Below are 19,384 nucleotides of genomic sequence, written 5' to 3' on the forward strand. Positions count from 1 at the left end.
TTTTCCAGGTTGAAACGATTTTTTAATCACATTAATCACATCTTAATCATTTTGACTAATCAGGGCTAATTGTTTTTTTTGTTTTTTTTAAATCAACATTTTTTTGCCCACCAAATTGAAATGGTGTTCATTTTTGGATCAGTTGAAGAGATTTAATTTTATTTCTTGAGCAAATCAAAAAATAGTGTGATTGGGCAAGCGTGCGTTAGCGTTCTGGTTAGCCGTTAGCTTGCTAAACGCTAGTTGAAGCCTGTTCACGAGTCGTCGTCGTCAGTGGTGTTGTTGTTGTCGCCGTGCCGACGGCAGGCCGCCGTACGTCTCGGTCCAGTAGGTGACGTAGTCGTGTCTCAGGTCGTAGCTGGGGAGGGGGCGGAGACAAGTAGCTTGTTAGCGTCATCCAAGGGGAAGTAGGCGAGTTAAACGGCGAGCGAAAACAGACCCGACAGACGACGTGCTCATCTTGTGGTTGATGGTCAGGAAGGGGCGGCGGCTTTTGCTGAACGCCGGCCACGGGACCGGAACCTTGCTGTCGCCAACACTCGGATCACTATACACCAGGGAGCATGGTTATTAATATACTTTTGAAATTTCTCATTGGAGTTTGTTTTGTTTTTGTCTCGTTTTTTTTTTATTTTTTTTTATTTTATTTTTTTATAAAGTTAATTTAAATTAGTTTTCAGGGTGGTTCTGTTAGTTTTTATTAGTTTTAGTTATTTCAGAAATACTTAGTTTTAGCTTAGAGTTAGTTTCAGTATTAGTTTTAGTTTGTTTTTTTAAATGTGGATTACTTGTGCACAATATTTAAAAAACTAATTTAAATAGATTAAATTGAGTTTTTTTTAAAATTAGTTTTCAGGGTGCTTTTATTAGGTTTAGTTATTTAATAAATGCTTAGTTTTAGTTTCAGTATTAGTTTTAGTTTTTAAAAATGTGTATTACTTGTGCACAATATTTAAAAAACATTTCAATAAATTAAATACATTTAGTTAGTTTGAATTAGTTTTCAGGCTGGTTCTGTTATTTTTTAATTAGTTTTAGTTATTCAATAAATGCTAAGTTTTAGTTTAGTTTTAGTTAGTCTCAGTATTAGTTTGTTTAAAAAAAATTGTACTTGTGCGCAATATTTAAAAAACTTAAATAAATTTTGTTAATTTTAATTAGTTTTCACAGTGGTTCTGTTAGTTTTTATTAGTTTTAGTTATTTAATTAATGCTTAGTTTTAGCTAGTTTCAGGATTAGTTTTAGTTATTTTTTTAATATGTATTACTTGTGCGCAATATTTCAAAAACAGCATGGGAGAGACGTCATCTGAAGGTGCGTTTCTGTTGGCTGCTGCTAGATGATGTCACTTTTGTGGGACACAATTTCAAACATCTTCATTCCGCTTCATATCAAAATAAATCGAATTCAAATCACATTTCAAATCATCCCCAAAGGCTGATGCATTCAATTAATTAGCAACGATTAAATTGAAGGACATTTTTGCTATCGTTATCATTTGTTTTAGTTTTGTAAACATAAAATTTAGTTTCATTTGTTATTTCATTTGGTGAACGAAATTTTTTTAATTTTACTTTTATCATTAGTTTTAGTGAACTAAAATAACCTTGCCAGGGAGACAGAAAAACGTGGGCATGAAGACACCTGAAAAGGGGTACCTACCCGGTCTTGGCAAAGTTGGTCCAGTACGCGATCATATATCGGGAGAGGTCGCGGTGTCGCGGGAAGTAGACGAGCGGCGTGGCGAAAGGTTTGCCGAAGACGTACTGCAGGTCCTCGCTATGCTCCGCCTCCACCCAGCCGGGGAAGCCCGGGATGCGAGTCTTCATGTTGAACAGGTAGGAGAAGGTCCGGCCACCACTGACGGACAAAAAAGCAAAAAAAGTGATCCAACGCAAGACGGGAGACCGTCAAGCTCTTTCGGACGTCACCTGCTGTGGTCCGCGTGGAGCCGGAGCGCCCGCTGTGTCGGCGACAGGAACAGGAAGTCGGTCTCGATGTCGGCCACCGTCTTCTTCACCACCGCCGGATCCGGGGCCGAGCCCCAGTGCGCCGAGTACACGCCCAGGGCCGAGTCCACGGCCGCCGTACCTTTTGCTTTGGTCAGGCCCGTCAGGAGACCCCGCACGTCCTCCCTGGCGGGGGACGCCCAACGGTTGGTGCAACTTAGGATGTGACATCATCTGACTTAGGCCAGGGTTAGGGAATCCAGGTCCAGAAAGTAAAAACACTTAAATAGTTTGGCTCTATCCGCAGGTGCTCCGACTCAACAGGTGGAGACGAGCTCGTAGAAGCACCTGTTGGTGGCGGGTTTTTTACTTTTTGGACCAGGATTCACCCAACCCTGTCTGACTGACAGTTCGGACATCAATCACGTGATTTATCAAGACGGAGTTCATTCGTCATTTAGCACAGTAGTTGCGATAGTGTTAACACTTTTATTGACGCAACTTCTTGATAAAAACAAGTTTCAATACTTAAAAAGTTCTCCCCTCGCAGACAAGCTGTGGGGAGACGCCGCCGTTTTCGTGGGTTGAAACCATGACGTCATGACGCATTTAGGCTACGTCAAGACTCACAGACATCGATCACATGATTAATCAAAATGGAGTTCATTCGTCATCTAGCGTGGCAGTTGCGATAGTGTTAACACTTTTATCTAAGTAACTTATTGATAAAACGAAATTTACGAATGTAACTACGGTTCTATGAGTCCCGAATTCCGTGCTGGTTACAGCACCGCCACCTGGCGGTCGGGAGGGACGAAATAGAAACAAGTTTAAAGTACTTTAAAACAAGTTCTCCCCTCGCTGACAAACTCTGGGGAGACGCCGCCATTTTAGTGGGTGGAAACCATGATGTCATTACGCATTTACGCATGCCGGTGTCGGTATCAGATCGGGCTGTGATCGGGCTGCCAGAATGTCCATCCATCCATCCATCTTCTTCCGCTTATCCGGGTTCGGGTCGCGGGGCCAGCAGCTTCAGGAGGGAAACCCAGACTTCCCTCTCCCCAGCCACTTCAACCAGCTTCTCCGGTGGGATCCCAAGGCGTTCCCAGGCCAGCCGAGAGACATAGTCTCTCCAGCGTGTCCTGGGTCGTCCCCGGAGCCTCCCACCGGTGGGACATGCCCGGAACACCTCCCCAGGGAGGCGTCCAGGAGGCATCCGAACCAGATGCCCGAGCCACCTCAGCTGGCTCCTCTCAACGCGGAGGAGCAGCGGCTCGACTGAGTCCCTCCCGGATGACCGAGCTTCTCACCCTATCTCTAAGGGAGAGCCCGGACACCCTGCGGAGGAAACTCATTTCGGCCGCTTGTATCCGGGATCTCGTTCTTTCGGTCACGACCCACAGCTCGTGACCATAGGTGAGGGTCGGAACGTAGATCGACCGGTAAATCGAGAGCTTTGCCTTTTGGCTCAGCTCTTTCTTTACCATGACGGACCGATACAGAGTCCGCATCACTGCAGACTCTGCACCGATCCGCCTGTCGATCTCCCGCTCCATCCTACCCTCACTCGTGAACAAGAGCCCAAGATACTTGAACTCCTCCACTTGGGGCAGGATCCCATCCCCGACCTGCAGACGACACTCCACCCTTTTCCGACTGAGGACCATGGTCTCGGATTTGGTGGTGCTGATCCTCATCCCAACCGCTTCACACTCGGCTGCGAACCGCTCCAGTGAGAGTTGGAGGCCCCGGCTTGATGAAGCCAACAGCACCGCATCATCTGCAAAGAGCAGAGATGCAATGCTGAGGCCACCAAACCGGAACCCCTCAACGTCTCGGCTGCGCCTAGAAATTCTGTCAATAAAAGTTATGAACAGAATCGGTGACAAAGGGCAACCTTGGCGGAGTCCAACCCTCACCGGAAACAAATCCGACTTACTGCCGGCAATGCGGACCAAACTCTGGCAACGGTCGCACAGGGACCGAACAGCCCGTATCAGGAGGCCCGGTACCCCGTACTCCCGAAGCACCCCCCCCACAGGACTCCCCGAGGTTACACGGTCGAACGCCTTCTCCAAATCCACAAAACACATGTGGACTGGTTGAGCGAACTCCCACGCACCCTCAAGGATCCTGCTGAGGGTGTAGAGCTGGTCCACTGTTCCACGGCCAGGACGAAAACCACACTGCTCCTCCTGAATCCGAGATTCGACCTCCCGACGGACCCTCCTCTCCAGCACCCCTGAATAGACCTTACCAGGGAGGCTGAGGAGTGTGATCCCTCTGTAGTTGGAGCACACCCTCCGGTCCCCCTTCTTAAAAAGGGGGACCACCACCCCGGTCTGCCAATCCAGAGGCACTGTCCCCGATGTCCACGTGATGTTGTAGAGGCGTGTCAACCACGACAGCCCCACAACATCCAGAGTCTTTAGGAACTCCGGGCGGATCTCATCCACCCCCGGGGCCCTGCCACCGAGGAGCTTTCCAACCACCTCAGTGACTTCGACCCCAGATATAGGAGAGCCCACCCCAGAGTCCCCAGACTCTGCTTCCTCAAAGGAAGACGTGTCGGTGGAATTGAGGAGGTCTTTGAAGTATTCCCCCCACCGCTTCACGACGCCCCGAGTCGAGGTCAGCAGCACCCTATCGCCACTATACACAGTGTTAATGGTGCACTGCTTTCCTCTCCTGAGACGCCGGATGGTGGACCAGAATTTCCTCGAAGCCGTCCGGAAGTCGTTTTCCATGGCCTCACCGAACTCCTCCCATGCCCGAGTTTTTGCCTCAGCAACCGCCGAAGCCACGTTGCGCTTGGCCATCCGGTACCTGTCAGCTGCCTCCGGAGTCCGACAGGCCAAAAAGGCCCGATAGGACTCCTTCTTCAGCTTGACGGCATCCCTTACGTTCGAGGATTGCCGCCGCGACAGGCACCGACCACCTTACGGCCACAGCTCCGATCGGCCGCCTCAACAATGGAGGCGCGGAACATGGCCCATTCGGACTCAATGTCCCCCGCCTCCACCGAGACAAGGGAGAAGCTCTGCCGGAGGTGGGCTTTGAAACTCTTTCTGACAGGGGATTCCGCCAGACGTTCCCAGCAAACCCTCACAATACGTTTGGGTCTGCCAGGTCGGACTGGCATCTTCCCCCACCGTCGGAGCCAACACACCACCAGGTGGTGATCAGTTGACAGCTCCGCCCCTCTCTTCACCCGAGTGTCCAAAACATGCGGCCGCAAATCCGATGACACGACTACAAAGTCGATCATCGAACTGCGGCCTAGGGTGTCCTGGTGCCAAGTGCACAAATGGACACCCCTATGTTTGAACATGGTGTTCGTTATGGACAAACCGTGACGAGCACAGAAGTCCAATAACAGAACACTGCTCGGGTTCCGATCAAGGGGGCCGTTCCTCCCAATCACGCCCCTCCAGGTCTCACTGTCATTCCAAGTCCCCCAGCAGGACGAGGGAGTCCCCAGGGGGAGCGCTCTCGCTAAATAATAAGACAACAACTAATGACTCCAAAAAGGGTGGGTACTCTGAACAGCTGTTTGGTGCATATGCACAAACAGTCAGGACCCGTCCCCCCACCCGAAGGCGGAGGGAGGCTACCCTCTCGTCCACCGGGGTGAACCCCAACGTACAGGCGCCGAGCCGGGGGGCAATAAGTATGCCCACACCTGCTCTGCGCCTCTCACCGTGGGCAACTCCAGAGTGGAAGAGAGTCCAACCCCTCTCAAGAGGACTGGTACCAGAGCCCAAGCCGTGCGTGGAGGAGAGTCTGACTATATCTAGTCGGAACTTCTCGGCCTCACACACCAGCTCGGGCTCCTTCCCTGCCAGAGAGGTGACATTCCATGTCCCGAGAGCCAGCTTCTGTAGCCGGGGATCGGTCCGCCAAGGTCTCCGCCTTTGGCTGCCACCCAGCCTGCTCTGTACCCGACCCCTTTGGCCCCTACCACCGGTGGTGAGCCCGTGGGAAGGGGGACCCACGTTTCCTCTTCGGGCTGTGCCCGGCCGGGCCCCATGGGTGCAGGCCCGGCCACCAGGCGCTCGCCAGCGAGCCCCGCCTCCAGCCCTGGCTCCAGAGGGGGGCCCCGGTGACCCGCGTCCGGGCAGGGTAAGCGTGCTTCCATTATTGTTATTCATCATAAGGGGTCTTCTGAGCCGTGCTTAGTCTGGCCCCTCACCTAGGACCTGTTTGCCATGGGTGACCCTACCAGGGGCATAAAGCCCCAGACAACATAGTTCCTAGGATCATTGGGACACGCAAACCCCTCCACCACGTTAAGCTCACGGCTGCCAGAATGTACCAGAGTAAAAAAAATAAAAAAAATAATAAGACAACAACTAATGAGTTAAAAGGTCAGAAAGTAGCTTTGAAAACTAGAGTTTAAAAAAAAAAAAAAAGATTGTACTGCTGATGACGTCAAGCTTCAGCGATTGCCTGGAAGTTGTCCGTTTACAATTGTTCAATAAAGTTATGAAAACAAATTGACGGTTGACGTTGGAAAGAAAATATTAGAGAATTTATGGACTAAAATTGTAAAACATAAATAAACCTAAAAATATAAAAGCATGATACTTTAAGAGTGAAAAAAAAAAATAGATTGAAGCGCCTTCGCGCTTGCCGCTGTACTGACGTCCCTGGTTTGGTTTCTGTTTTAGCTGTTCACAAATAAATCACAATAACAAAAAAATAATAATAATAATAGGAACACATTAACAATCTAAATATTTATCATATCTGAGACAATTATTTTGTGTATTCAATCTAGTTGATTATTTATTCAATATAGTTTGTGGTTTTATTCTTTGGTTTCTTTACGTTTTTACAATTTCAGTCCGTACATTTCATTAAAATGACACTTTGAATATTTTCTTTCCGATGTTTGACGTCAACTGGATAATTTCCAGACAATCCTGTTCGTTAGGCGACCCCAATAGCATCTGGCAGCCCGATCACATCTGGTACCGACACCGGTCTGCTTTGGACGAAGCAATTTTTCCTCACACGGTGGTGTTTGCCTTCCTCTGGTTGATGGAGGGCACGTCGACGCCGGCAAAGATGTGTCCATCCATGGAGTTGACACCGGCCATGTAGTCGACGTGGGCGGCGTTGTGGAAAAGGCGAGCGGGCTCGTCCGGCAGGAAGTCTCCGTCCACCACGGGGGCCAGTTCCAGGAGGTCCATCACCACGCCTACAAACACCGCACGCCGATGATGACGCTGGGGCTGACATGTGTGCAGGCCCCGCCCACTCGCTTGCCCCGCCCGTCACCTTTGCCCATCATTTGCATGATGTCGATTTTCCCCGCCATGGTGAGGCCCACCGGGTCGGTCATCTTCAGACACGTCAACATGATGTCCTCGTCGCTACGGTAACAGCCAACCTTGCGGGCAATCTGCGGCCAAAAGGAAGTGAGATGCGCGCAAACAGGAAGTGTGTCACCAGGAGGAAGTGACGTGTTGGCTATACCTTCTTGACAAGCGGCATGGGTTCCCTCTGTACGGCCCACGGACTCAAGGCCACGCCGCATTGAGTGATGGCGCGCCGGAACAGACCTCGACTGCGCGGGGACAGCATCTACACGCGCGTGCACGGATAGGGTTAGCATGGCGGGAAAACATTAGCATCTCTCTTTTCAGCGATAGCGTTGGCAACCTGGAAGCTGACGCTGGCGGCGCCCGCCGACTGTCCAAATATGGTGATGTTGTCGGGGTTCCCGCCGAAGGCACCGATGTTCCGTCGCACCCACGAGATGGCGGCGTGCTGGTCCCACAGGCCGTAGTTCCCTGAAGTTGCACGCGTGCGGCGCTAACGTGAACAACATCAAATATTTGAAGGGAAATGTTTCAGCTCTTGTTTTTGTCCACCTTGAACGTGTGTGACTTTAAAAGGCGGAGCCTGGCTTGGTGAGTGACATGGGGCCGGCTAGTCGGTGGCTAACCGTTAGCCGCTCTGTGTATCGAGTGACTTCATTAAGAGACCAGAACACGTGTGTTTCCCGTCGAGTCGCGCGGTCGGCTAAAGCGCGCTAAAACGTGCATCGGCATGGCGGCCATGTTGGCAGGGGCGAGATCAAAATGAGTTAGCTAATGTGGGCATCGATTCTGATTTCCTCAATCGATTCAAATTTGATTCACAAGAGTCCAGTTCCATTCGATGTTGATTTTTTTTTTTTTTTTTTTAACTCAATCTGATTCAATCAGATCGAATTTTATAGACAGAATAGAGTTTTATAGATAGAGAATTATGGAACATCAATTCTTCTTAAATGCCAAGGACATGATAAAAACTCCCCAAATATTCAAAACCAAAGTAAATTTTAACATGATCACTTTAATGTTACACAAAAATTGCCATCAGCAAGGATGACATGAAAATATTTTCATAATTCTAATTAAATAATTGTAAATATGAATGAAAAAGATTCAGAATTGTCTAAAAGTGCCATGAATCAGGTATTTCATAAACGTACAGTAAGAAAAATACTTTTCATGTGAACAGTCATTTCAAGAAAACTGATTAAAAAAAAATGGGCCTTTTAAAATACTATTTTCTTAAGAATTTATGGGAAAAAGAGATTAAAATAATGGATTGATGGTGTTATGAATCGATATCGAGCTTGAAAAGGAAAATCGATTCGGTATTGATTATTTAATTTTTATGAGTTAGCTACCGCTTCATATCTGCGGCTGTTTTTACTTTGGCGCAAGTCGTGTATACGTCTTCAAAAATAATTTTGCTATAGCATGCAATTTTTGCGTTTTTGTCAATCTATAGAGTACATAATGGAGCTGAAAAATGAAGTTTTTGAGTGGGCAGCTGTCCGAGCAAGATAAAGTTTCAAACATCAAACAGTTTCTGGCGTTTTTCCATTGGAGGCGGACAAATTAGCGATCCCCGGCCTCATTTCAAGGTATCGGACTTTTGTGGCCGTTTTACGATCACAACCTGGAAATGGCAAATTTGAAGAGCAGAAAATTGAAATTAATTTCTTGCAATTTCAAGAAGAAATCTGATCTTTCTTTCAAATGATCCGTTGTTGTCTTTTTGGTGGGAATTTGATGTATGAAAAGTGCTCGTGGTATCAGTAACTGTGACTACTCTAGAGTTGTGTACTCGTACTGGTATCGGTGTTAAAAAAGAAAAAGAAAAAAAAGTGCGATCGAATAGGGCTGCACATATATATATATATATATATATATATATATATATATATATATATAATATCGATATCATGACATGCAATAAGAGACATATGTAATTTTATGCTTTGATCTAAATTTGACGATAGTTGAATATTATCGAGATGGAATTACAATGAATTAACTAAGAATATATTGAGTTTGCTTATTTTGCTGCATAAAAATGTAATTATGTGACTGCTGCAGAGCAAAGCAGTAGCGGAGCATTCTGACCCTAAAAAACGACGTTGATTATTATTGTTTTTTCATTTACCGGAATTTTTCACAAAATGCGGCAGGAAGTGACCCAGAACTGACCTGATTTGAACAGGAAGTGTCCTGATTTCAACAGGATTTGGCAAACTGTTCAGTGCATGCGGATTTCCACCTTGCAATGGTCGGCAGTCACATCCAAAATTTCAGCGGAAATTTTTCTCATTCTTTAATTCGATCATAAAAATGTCATTTCCTTAGGTACATGTTAAATATCGCTATCATATCGACATCGCTATATTCTGCAAGTATATTGCACGATTTTCCAATATCGTGCGGCCCTACTTTGGAACATGCCAAATGTTGATATCTTATTATTGCGCAATGTTCTCCAATGGCCTTGGCCATTTGCGCACCTGGCAAGCGAGCGTCGCCGCTGCTGAGGAAACCCAACGTTCCCACTCGGTAGTTGGCCGTCACCACGATGACGTTCCCCCGTTGGGCCATTTCCTTGCCGTCGTACAGCGAGTCCCCCAGGACGGCCAGGTCGTCGGACGCTCCCAGTAGGAAGGCCCCCCCGAACAGGTACACCATGACAGGCAGGTTGGACGACACTGACACGCGCACACACACACACACATACGCACACAACATGGTAATTGGCTTTGTCCGTCGACTTTTCTTGGCGCGTGTGATTTCAGAAAACTGCATCTGGCTGGGTGGATGGGATCATGGCGTGTACGTACGTGTATGTCCCTGGGGCACAAAAATATTGAGGTAGAGGCAGTCCGGGCTGCCCTGCGTTTGGGTCTGCAGTAGTGTCACTTGCAGGCAGCGCTCGCCGTACTTGGTGGCCTTCAGCACTCCTGCGCGCACACAAACCACACCACACGAGAGATGGGCCGACTGCTCTCAGGTCAGTGTCACGGCACACAGAGACAGAACAAAAAACATGGTGCCAGCTGGCACTAGTTAGCCCCAGGGACAACATGAGTAGCCCACGGGTCTGTTCTAAAACTAACTCACCAGTGATGGGACTTACAAAGAAGAATGAAAGCGGCCGAAGAACATTAACATGAATTTATTTATTTATTCATTCATTTATTGAAACTTAAAAACTTAAGACGGTCCACATTTCAATTGTATTGGCGAAAAATATGGATTTTTTTTTTTTTTTTTTTTTTTTAGTGAGCCAAATCTTTCAAAACAGATTTTTATTTGAATGGCGTGATTGATTGCGCAATTTTTTTGCTGATGGTCTTTTATTCCCTTATTTTTATGATTCATTCTTTTAGATTTTTCATTCTAGTTTGTTTTGACTTTAGTTTTTTTTATTTTCAGCTATTGTATATTATATATATATTATTTTTATTTTATTATATTTATTTTTTATTTTTTATTCATTCTTTTAGATTTTTCATTCTAGTTTGTTTTGACTTTTTTTATTTTCAACTATTATATATTATATATATTATATATATTATTTTTATTTTATTATATTTACCTTTTGATTATTTTTTTATTCATTCTTTTAATTTTTTAATCTAGACTTTTGCTTTTTATTTGTAACTATTATATATATATATATATATATATATATATATATATATATATATATATATAATTTTTCGCATTTTTTTATTTTATTATTTTTGTATTCATTCTTTTAGATTTTTCATTCTAGTTTGTTTTGACTTTTGTTTTTTTATTTTCAGCTATTATAAAATGATTTTTATTTTATTATTCCATCCATCCATCAATTTTGTTGACCGCTTATTCCTCACAAGGGTCGCGGGGGGTGGCTGGGGGTGCTGGAGCCTACCCCAGCTGGCTCTGGGTAGGAGGCGGTTATTTTATTTTATTTTATTTTAATTATGTTTTATTATTATTCATTGTTTTATTTTTACATTCTAGTTTGTTTTGACTTTTGTTTTTTATTTTCGGGTATTATAGAATATATATATTATTTTCATTTATTTATTTATTATTATTATTTATTTTTTTTATTCTTCATTCTTTTAGATTTTTCATTCTAGTTTGTTTTGACTTTTGTTTTTTATTTTCAACTATTATTATTTTTATTTTATTATATTTACTTTTTGATTATTCATTCTTTTAGATTTTTCAATCTAGTTTGTTTTGACTTTTGTTTTTTATTTTCAGTTATTATAAACATATTATTTTTATTTTATTATTACATTCATTTGTTTATTATTTTGTATTCATTCGTTTAGATTTTTCATTCTAGTTTGTTTGGACTTTAGTTTTTTTTATTTTCAGCTATTATATATTATATATATTTTCATTTTTTAAAATGTATTACATTTTTTTTATTCTTAATTCTTTTAGATTTTTCATTCTAGTTTGTTTTGACATTTGTTTTTTTTCCCCAGCTTTTAGTTTCAAGAGGCAAGTCTGTTAGTTTTCATGACTTGTTTTTACAAAAAAAAAAAAAAATTATATACAATATAAATTCTTAAGAAATAAATTAAATTTAATTTTTAAAAAAAATTGGTAAAAGTGGGTGACATACCGTCCCATCCGGGATGCTGTTTTGGTTTCTGCCACAGTGCAGGCGTGTCGGCGAAGGGGATCCCCTTGAAGACGTCCACAGACGTGAAGAGTCCCGTGCCTTTGTTGCTCCCCTCCATCTGACCGCCCTCCGTCTGCACCACGCCCAACTACACGCAATGCGCACGCGTGCACGTCATGACACACTAAACTCGGATTTTTGCCGCTTTCCGAGACCTTCCTGACCTTTGCCGACGACACCAACGTGATGAAGATGCTCATCAGCGTCACCGCCAGCGTCGTCCTCGTCCTCATCTTCATCTTCCACTTGTCGCAGGTCCGCTCGCCCGCTGCCTTTTATAGCGGGAAAGCACCTGCAAGCTTGTGTTGACGTGCGCACGTGCACGTGGATGCACTGGTGCGCAACCTGCAGCGGCTCTCCAGTGGATCTCTCTCGAGAAAAAAAGATGAAATTAATTGATCTATTTTTACATATTATTATTTTTGAGATAAAATATTCATTAATCCATAATTTAGTTAAGAAACATGAATAATTAAATATTAAAAAAATGAAAGGTAAATGAAAAATTTACCTAAAAATGTCCAGAAAATGACCATTAAATGCTCATGAAATTGCAAAAAATAGATAAAATATTATTTCAGTGAGTTAATGATTTAGATAAGAAAAACGAATAATTAAATTTAAAAAATGTCAGAGTCCAAATTTGTATGTCAGAAAAAGATAGATGAAAAGGTAGATGAAAATGTTTTAGAAATTTACCTAAAAATGTCCATAAAATGACCATAGAATGAATTTGCCCCTCCCCAAAAATCTGAGAATTTACTGGGGGGTCAGAAAAGAAAACGTTCAAAAAGTACACGTCAAAAAAAGAAGAAATCTTGAAAATTACATTATGTCCACCGAGGTGCCAAAAAAAAAAATCAGAACATTGATTTAATACATATAAAGAAAACATTCAAAAAGTTAAAAAAATTTTTTAAAAAAAGTCACGCCTGAGCTTCAGAAAAGAGGTGAGCCGTAATTGGTTGTTGTTACCCAAGCAACTGTGATGTCATTTTCAGTTGGCAGCAAGTGACAAAATGGCCGCCCAACGGCTGCATTTTGCTGCTTCTTTCATATTCCACAAGCGCAAAACTCATCACAATGCTGTCTTCACATTAGTGGGCATTATTATTATTATTATTATTAATTATTTATTTATTTATTATTTGAAGTGTGGTGGAACCATAGGATATGACACAGCACAAGGACGTGAGAACGAGAGCAGATGCTGGCGGACTTTTATCTCCACATGCAGGCAAACAATCTTTAGTCAATCATTTATACTCGCACGCACACACACGCACGCCCCCCCCCCCCCCCCCACCCACCCACACACACACAATTCCATTGGATACATGTCAATATTGTTATCGCTGCTATACGAACATTATGTAGCCTATTACTGAGTGACATTTATCAGGATTTTGGAAACAACTTTTTTTTTTTTATGCCAGAAGAGACGTTCACTTCACAGATGTTTAAAGTTGGGAAAAGTTTAAAGCAGACTGACCAACTGGGAAAAAAATAGTCATGTGAAATGATAAAAATGTTCAACTTTGAAGGAATACAAACATAGTTGTCCAGTTCAGCAGCAAAGAAAACAATTCATTTATGTTTATCATCTCGTTTACACCCCCCCCCCCCCCCCCACCCCCACCCCCTTTTTTTTTGAAGGTGAAAATAAGGCAAGTGTTAACTATTCCCAACTTGTTCCCCGTGACCTGAACGCCTCTCGTGGTATTGATAGGCGCAGGTGTCGAGTTGCCGCACCCCACCATCTGTGGGCGGGACCTTCGGTGCTTAACATGGCGGCGGCCTGCTCTCCTCAACGCGTCTGAAGAAGGTAAAACACAAACAAACAAGTTCTAACTTTGACAACTTTAAACGTTACGTCACCGAGAGACGATTGTTGAGCCCCGTTAGCTGACCGGGAACCACTTTTTGGTCAAGCGCGTTTTTGTGGCGTGACAGCTGTCAGCAGCAGCAGGTTGTTAGCTGGGCTCAAGGCAGCTAGCCGAGTAGTGGCTGCGGTGCACGCGCGCGGGGGCACGTGACTGATCGAAGGTGGCTGGCTGATGACGTCACAAAGTGGCTATCTTGACAGAATTGGGATGAAGTGTTCCGGAAAGTTTCTCAATCATGAGTGTAAATCTCTAAACTCTAAACTGCGTTGTTTCAATTATTTTGATATTTAGTTCAGGTGACGTCTGTTGATTTTAATAAGGAATAATAAGATTTTTAACAAGATGATTTTAATAATTTATAATAATTTTTAATAAGATTTTTTTAAGATATGATTTTTTGGGTTTTCATTATGAATTGAGAATCTTTTATGTACATTGTCTTTATTTTAAATCCTTTTGAATTTTAGTCTCCAAAGCAACATAAATATTCTCCGATTTCTGTCGTCCTCAATGAAAGCCGACTGATTGTTGTTGTTTTTTGTTTTTTTTTAAATAATGTTTTTGCAAACATCTGATTTAACTTTAGAAAACAAAATTTGTGGTACAGGTCACCAAACCAGTGACTAAATCATTCTTAATTTATGTAAATTCTGATTTTCAATCCGATTAATCGACAAAATAATTCATCTGTTATTAATTAAGGTAATAGTTGCAGCCCTATATGATTTTTGTATTCATGTCAACACACACACACACACACACACACACACACACACACACACACACACAAACCGTTTTGAAATGGATTGGTTGCCATGGTGACACGTGACCACCTAAACCTCAATTTGTATTGGTTGTTGTTTCTATTGAAAAAATGAAATAAAATAAAAGTACAAAGTAATAATAATAATAATAAATAAAAATATCCACTGTTAATTTGCAATGTCCTAGTTTTTAATAAAATGATTAAAAGTACAATGTGTTTTTTAAACCTCAATCTATTATTAAATCTAAATCTATTTCTCTACCCTAATCTAATAAACCTAAATCTATGATTTAAAATTAAATTATTATTTAAAAAAAAAACCCATCTTATTATTAAATTATAATTATTACATTATAAACAATGAAACCCCCCTTTTTTAACCTAAACCTCAATTTTTATTGGTTGTTGTCTCTATTGAAAAAAATAAAATAAAAATACAAATAAATAAATAATAATACAATTGTTTTATTATTACTATTATTATTATTATTATTATTATTATTATTATTATTATTATTATTATTATTAATCCATCCATTTTCTTGACCGCTTATTCCTCACAAGGGTCGCAGGGGGTGCTGGCGCCTATCTCAGCTGGTTCTGGGCAGTAGGCGGAGGACACCCTGGACCGGTTGCCAACCAATCGCAGGGCACACAGAGACGAACAACCATCCACACTCACAAGCACACCTAGGGACAATTCAGAGCATCCACTTAACCTGCCATGCATGTCTTTGGAATGTGGGAGGAGACCGGAGTATCCGGAGAAGACCCATGCGGGCACGGGGAGAACATGCAAACTCCACCCAGGAAGGCTGGAGCCTGGACTCGAACCGGAGTCCTCAGAACTGGGAGACGGACATGCTAACCACTCGACCACCATGCCGCCATTATTATTAATAATACTTAATAAATAAATATTTTTTAATAAACTGTGATTGGCTGGCAACCAGTCCAGGGTGTACCCCGCCTACTGCCGAAAGTCAGCTGAGATAGGCTCCAGCAATCCCGCGACCCTTGTGAGGAATAAGCGGTCAAGAAAATGGATGGATGGATGGATGGATTTTTAAAACTCTTTGACTCCACAGTGCCAGCCGCTTTTGAGCATTTTAACTCATCTTTCAAGGCAAAAAGAATATTGTTTGCCTTTACTACATATACAATGTGGCTACGAAATGAAAGATCTCATTCCATTCATTGGAATTTTACTAATCATCATGAAACGTCTTTGGCAGTCAAAGAGTTAATAAAATGATGAAACCTAAAACATTTTTTTTTCTTTTTTTACCTCAATCTATTATTAAACCGTTCGTCTCTGTGTGCCCTGCGATTGGCTGGCAACCAGTCCAGGGTGTTCCCTGCCTACTGCCCAGAGCCAGCTGAGATAGGCGACAGCAACCCCCGCGACCCTTGTGAGGAATAAGCGGTCAAGAAAATGGATGGATGGATGGATATTATTAAACCTACATCTATTTATCTACCCTATTCTAATAAACCTAAACCTAAATCTATGATTACCATTAAATTCTTCTTTTTTTAAATTATTAAATTATAAATTATTTAACCCCCTTTTTTAACCTAAACTCTCAATTTTTATTGGTTGTTGTCTCTATTGAAAAAAAATACAATAAAAATACACAATAATAATAATAATAAATAATAATAAAAATAAATAATCATAATAAAAATAAAAATAGTAGTAATAATAAATATACACTGTTAATTTGCAATAATGTCCTAGTTTTTAATAAAATGATGAAAACTAAAATGTTTTTTTAAACCTCAATCTATGGGGTATATGCCACGGAAGAGGCGGGACTGTTTTTTGCACAACAGTTTGCTTCCGGTTCGGTTTGCGACGTGTGGGCTCCGTCAAAAATAGTTGTGCTTCCGACTTTGTGCCCTTGGGTTGCACGTTTGCAACCCGGACCGGACAGTGCAAAATCACGTCCCGCCTCTTCCGTGGCATATACCCCATTATTAAACCTACATTTATTTATCTACCCTAATCTAATAAACCTAAATCTGAATCCATGATTAAAATGTAATTATTATTAAAAAATTATCGTATGTGTGCAGGATGTCGAAGGAACAGGCGAGCGTCGGCGAGCTCCTGCTCTCATTGGACAGTTCGGACCTGCAGGAGGCGGAGCAAGGCCGAGCAGCAATCAGCCAGCAGTTGAATTCAGGTGCGGCTCCTTCATCAATACGGTAAACCCCGCCCATGTGTGTTTGCGTGTGTTGACTGCAATGTGCGGTGGCAGACAGAGGAGGCGCTGTGCTGTGCAGCCTGCTGGATTTCTACTTGAACTCGTCTTCTTCTTGTACCTTGGCTCTGACGCTGCTCTCCTCCATAAGAGAACCTCTACACAAGGTCACACGCTTTTTCACGTCCTTTTTTTTAGTATTTTATTATTATTATTATTATTATTTTGTTGTTGTTATACTGTAGAAATGCAGACGATTTCTCATCCATCTGACTTTTTTGCTGCAGGCGCACACAGTAGGAAGGAAGTTTTTTGTTTTTTTTTCAGACAGGAAGTTATTGAGCTCATTGTAGCTAGCTAACTGTCATTTTTTGTAGTAACTGTAGTAACTTTTAGACACGATTACTGGTGTAATGTCAGTTTTGTGTGAACTCTGGTGATTACCGATTAGGGTTTGTTTACCTTAAATGGTAATCCCGAACTTGCCAATGCTAATTACATTTGCTAACCATTTAACCTAGGCTAATTGTTAGTGGTGTGAATTGCCTAGTAACTGACGATTCGATTCGTATCATGATTCAATACCGATTTAATCCCGATACGAATTTATAAGTCAATTGTTGAGATTTGTTTTTTAACTCAAATTTAGAAAATATCATTCACTAACCCTAAGTAAGATGTTTTGTTGAATATTTTTCATCAAAAATGGATGTTTAAAAACCGGTTCGGCCGCCTATTGAATAGGGATGTAACGATAACGGCAATATCACAATATTAAAACTGCACAATATATCGTCACAATATTCAAAGCACTACATCTGTGCAAAAAAAATTCAGGTTGATTTCCATTTGTGCAGTTTTAGCACCCTCTGGTGGGTAGTTTTTTAGTGCAGTTTAATTTTCATAAGATATGTTTTGGCCATTCTATGTTTAAAATGACACTAATGGTCAGATGAAGGTGAACAAAATACAATATTGTGTTTTTTTTTGTTTTTTTTTAACACAATATTGTGATCTTTATTGTATTGCCAACCTCCCCATAATATTGTGATAATTATCCTATCGAGACATTCATCTCGTGATAATATCATATCGTAATGTTTGGATATCGTTACATCCCTACTATTTAACCGATTTGAGAATTGCGTGCTGTAAAATCACGATATATTGCCGAATCGATTTATTTTTTTCAACCCCCCTAGTAATTGTCTCGGTGTTTATTAATAATGCACATGTACAGAAGATAATAAATAATATCCACTCTCTATTCAACTCATGTTCAGCCTTTGTGGATTAACCACAAAAAATAATGATGATGATGATGATGATGATAATAATAATAAAATGTTGAATTTTATGAGGGGACCAGGAGGTGGCGCGGAATATTATTTGATGAAATAATTGATTTTGACAGCCCTTATTGCCACTTTTCCTTCCAATATTTTTCCAAGATTTTATTTTGGCATGCGTGTAATTGAGCACACTGATTTTGGCGAGGACGGATTGCTTTTTTTTTTGGGTCCATGAAGCAGCGTCAACAAAAATAAACTCCCAAACTTGCATCAGAGCAGGTCCTGCTGGACAAACTGAACGAGGCGCTGTCCAAGCCAGCTAGCCGATCGTCCACTGTCACGCTGCTGGGTCACATGATCAGCCGGCAACCGCCATGGATTCATCACGTCAGCCGCTCGCCTCTGCTCACCTCGCTGCTGCGGTGCCTCAAGGTGAGAAAAGCACACGCTACACGCGCACCAATTTGGTGCAAAAACGGACATATCCACTGCTTTGGTCAACCAACTTTCAGAAATTGTATCATTTTGTCGGAAAAAAAAAACATTTTTGACTCAAAATGTGTTTTTTGTTGTTTTTTGTTTTGTTTTGTTTTTTTAAATTACAATGTATGCACTCACTAAACTCAAATGCACTTAAAACACACACTGGGGCCGGGTATGGATACGAATATCCTGAATTGATTCACAAGATTCGATTATGAATCCATTTCCGTTCAATCCAGAATTGATTAATTTGCATATATTGATGGAAGATCAATTTTTCTTAAATATCAAGGACAGGATTAAAAGTCCACCTCCCTTGACATTCCAAATGAAATGATGTGTAGAAAGTCGCTTTGTTGATTCAACTGCAAGAATGCTAAACGTAGCTTAGCATAGGTCGAGGCACGTTTGTTGTCAACACGTCGCTAGGCAACGACCCACTTCGAGTCACAAAATGAGGACGTGATCGAAATGTTTTGTTTAAAAAAAAAAAAAAAAGTTTGTTTACCTGATACGGTAGTTGCTAGCGCTTGCTAATGCTAATTGCGATTGGTTGCCATTTAGCATAGGCTAATTTTGTGCCCTTCCTAATGCTAGTTGGGATTGCTAGCCGTTTAGCATAGGTTAATGTTTTTGCTGTGCTTGCTAATGCTAGTTGCGATTGCTAGCCATTGAGCATGGGCTAATTTTATGCGCCTGCTAATGCTAGTTGCGATTGTTAGCCGTTGAGCATGGGCGAATTTTATGCGCCTGCTAATGCTAGTTGCGATTGTTAGCCGTTGAGCATGGGCTAATTTTA

The 19,384-nt window shown here is 42.0% G+C and overlaps 2 protein-coding genes across 10 annotated transcripts in view; one reads left to right on the forward strand and one right to left on the reverse strand.

The window, feature by feature from the left end:
- Window positions 1–13,967, reverse strand: LOC144019643 (bile salt-activated lipase-like). 4 transcript variants are annotated; one of them, XM_077522838.1, is made up of 13 exons: window positions 13,830–13,967; window positions 12,116–12,320; window positions 11,892–12,039; window positions 10,105–10,224; window positions 9,775–9,972; window positions 7,620–7,750; window positions 7,434–7,541; window positions 7,236–7,359; window positions 6,969–7,155; window positions 1,932–2,135; window positions 1,663–1,860; window positions 440–547; window positions 1–358 (listed from the first exon to the last, which is right to left on the reverse strand). In XM_077522838.1, exons 2-13 carry the CDS (start codon window positions 12,188–12,190, stop codon window positions 271–273), a joined length of 1,689 nt encoding a protein of 562 aa, XP_077378964.1. In that variant the 5' UTR covers window positions 12,191–12,320; window positions 13,830–13,967; the 3' UTR covers window positions 1–270. The 4 variants fall into 4 exon arrangements, with proteins under 4 accessions (XP_077378964.1, XP_077378963.1, XP_077378962.1 ...); XM_077522837.1 differs by having other exon boundaries at window positions 12,116–12,318; window positions 13,709–13,964; XM_077522836.1 differs by having other exon boundaries at window positions 12,116–12,322; window positions 13,709–13,964.
- The window catches only part of LOC144019642 (hamartin-like), a 19,610-nt gene continuing 13,868 nt past the window's right edge, over window positions 13,643–19,384 (forward strand). For all 6 annotated transcript variants that reach the window (XM_077522828.1, XM_077522831.1, XM_077522830.1 and 3 more), the window contains exons 1-4: window positions 13,643–13,776; window positions 16,683–16,792; window positions 16,868–16,977; window positions 18,382–18,534. In XM_077522828.1, coding sequence (XP_077378954.1) covers window positions 16,684–16,792; window positions 16,868–16,977; window positions 18,382–18,534 — 372 coding nt within the window. In that variant the 5' untranslated portion in view covers window positions 13,643–13,776; window position 16,683. The remainder of the gene's footprint in view (window positions 13,777–16,682; window positions 16,793–16,867; window positions 16,978–18,381; window positions 18,535–19,384) is intronic.

The sequence above is a fragment of the Festucalex cinctus genome, chromosome 5, assembly GCF_051991245.1.
Source record: "Festucalex cinctus isolate MCC-2025b chromosome 5, RoL_Fcin_1.0, whole genome shotgun sequence".
Taxonomy (NCBI): Eukaryota; Metazoa; Chordata; class Actinopteri; order Syngnathiformes; family Syngnathidae; genus Festucalex; species Festucalex cinctus.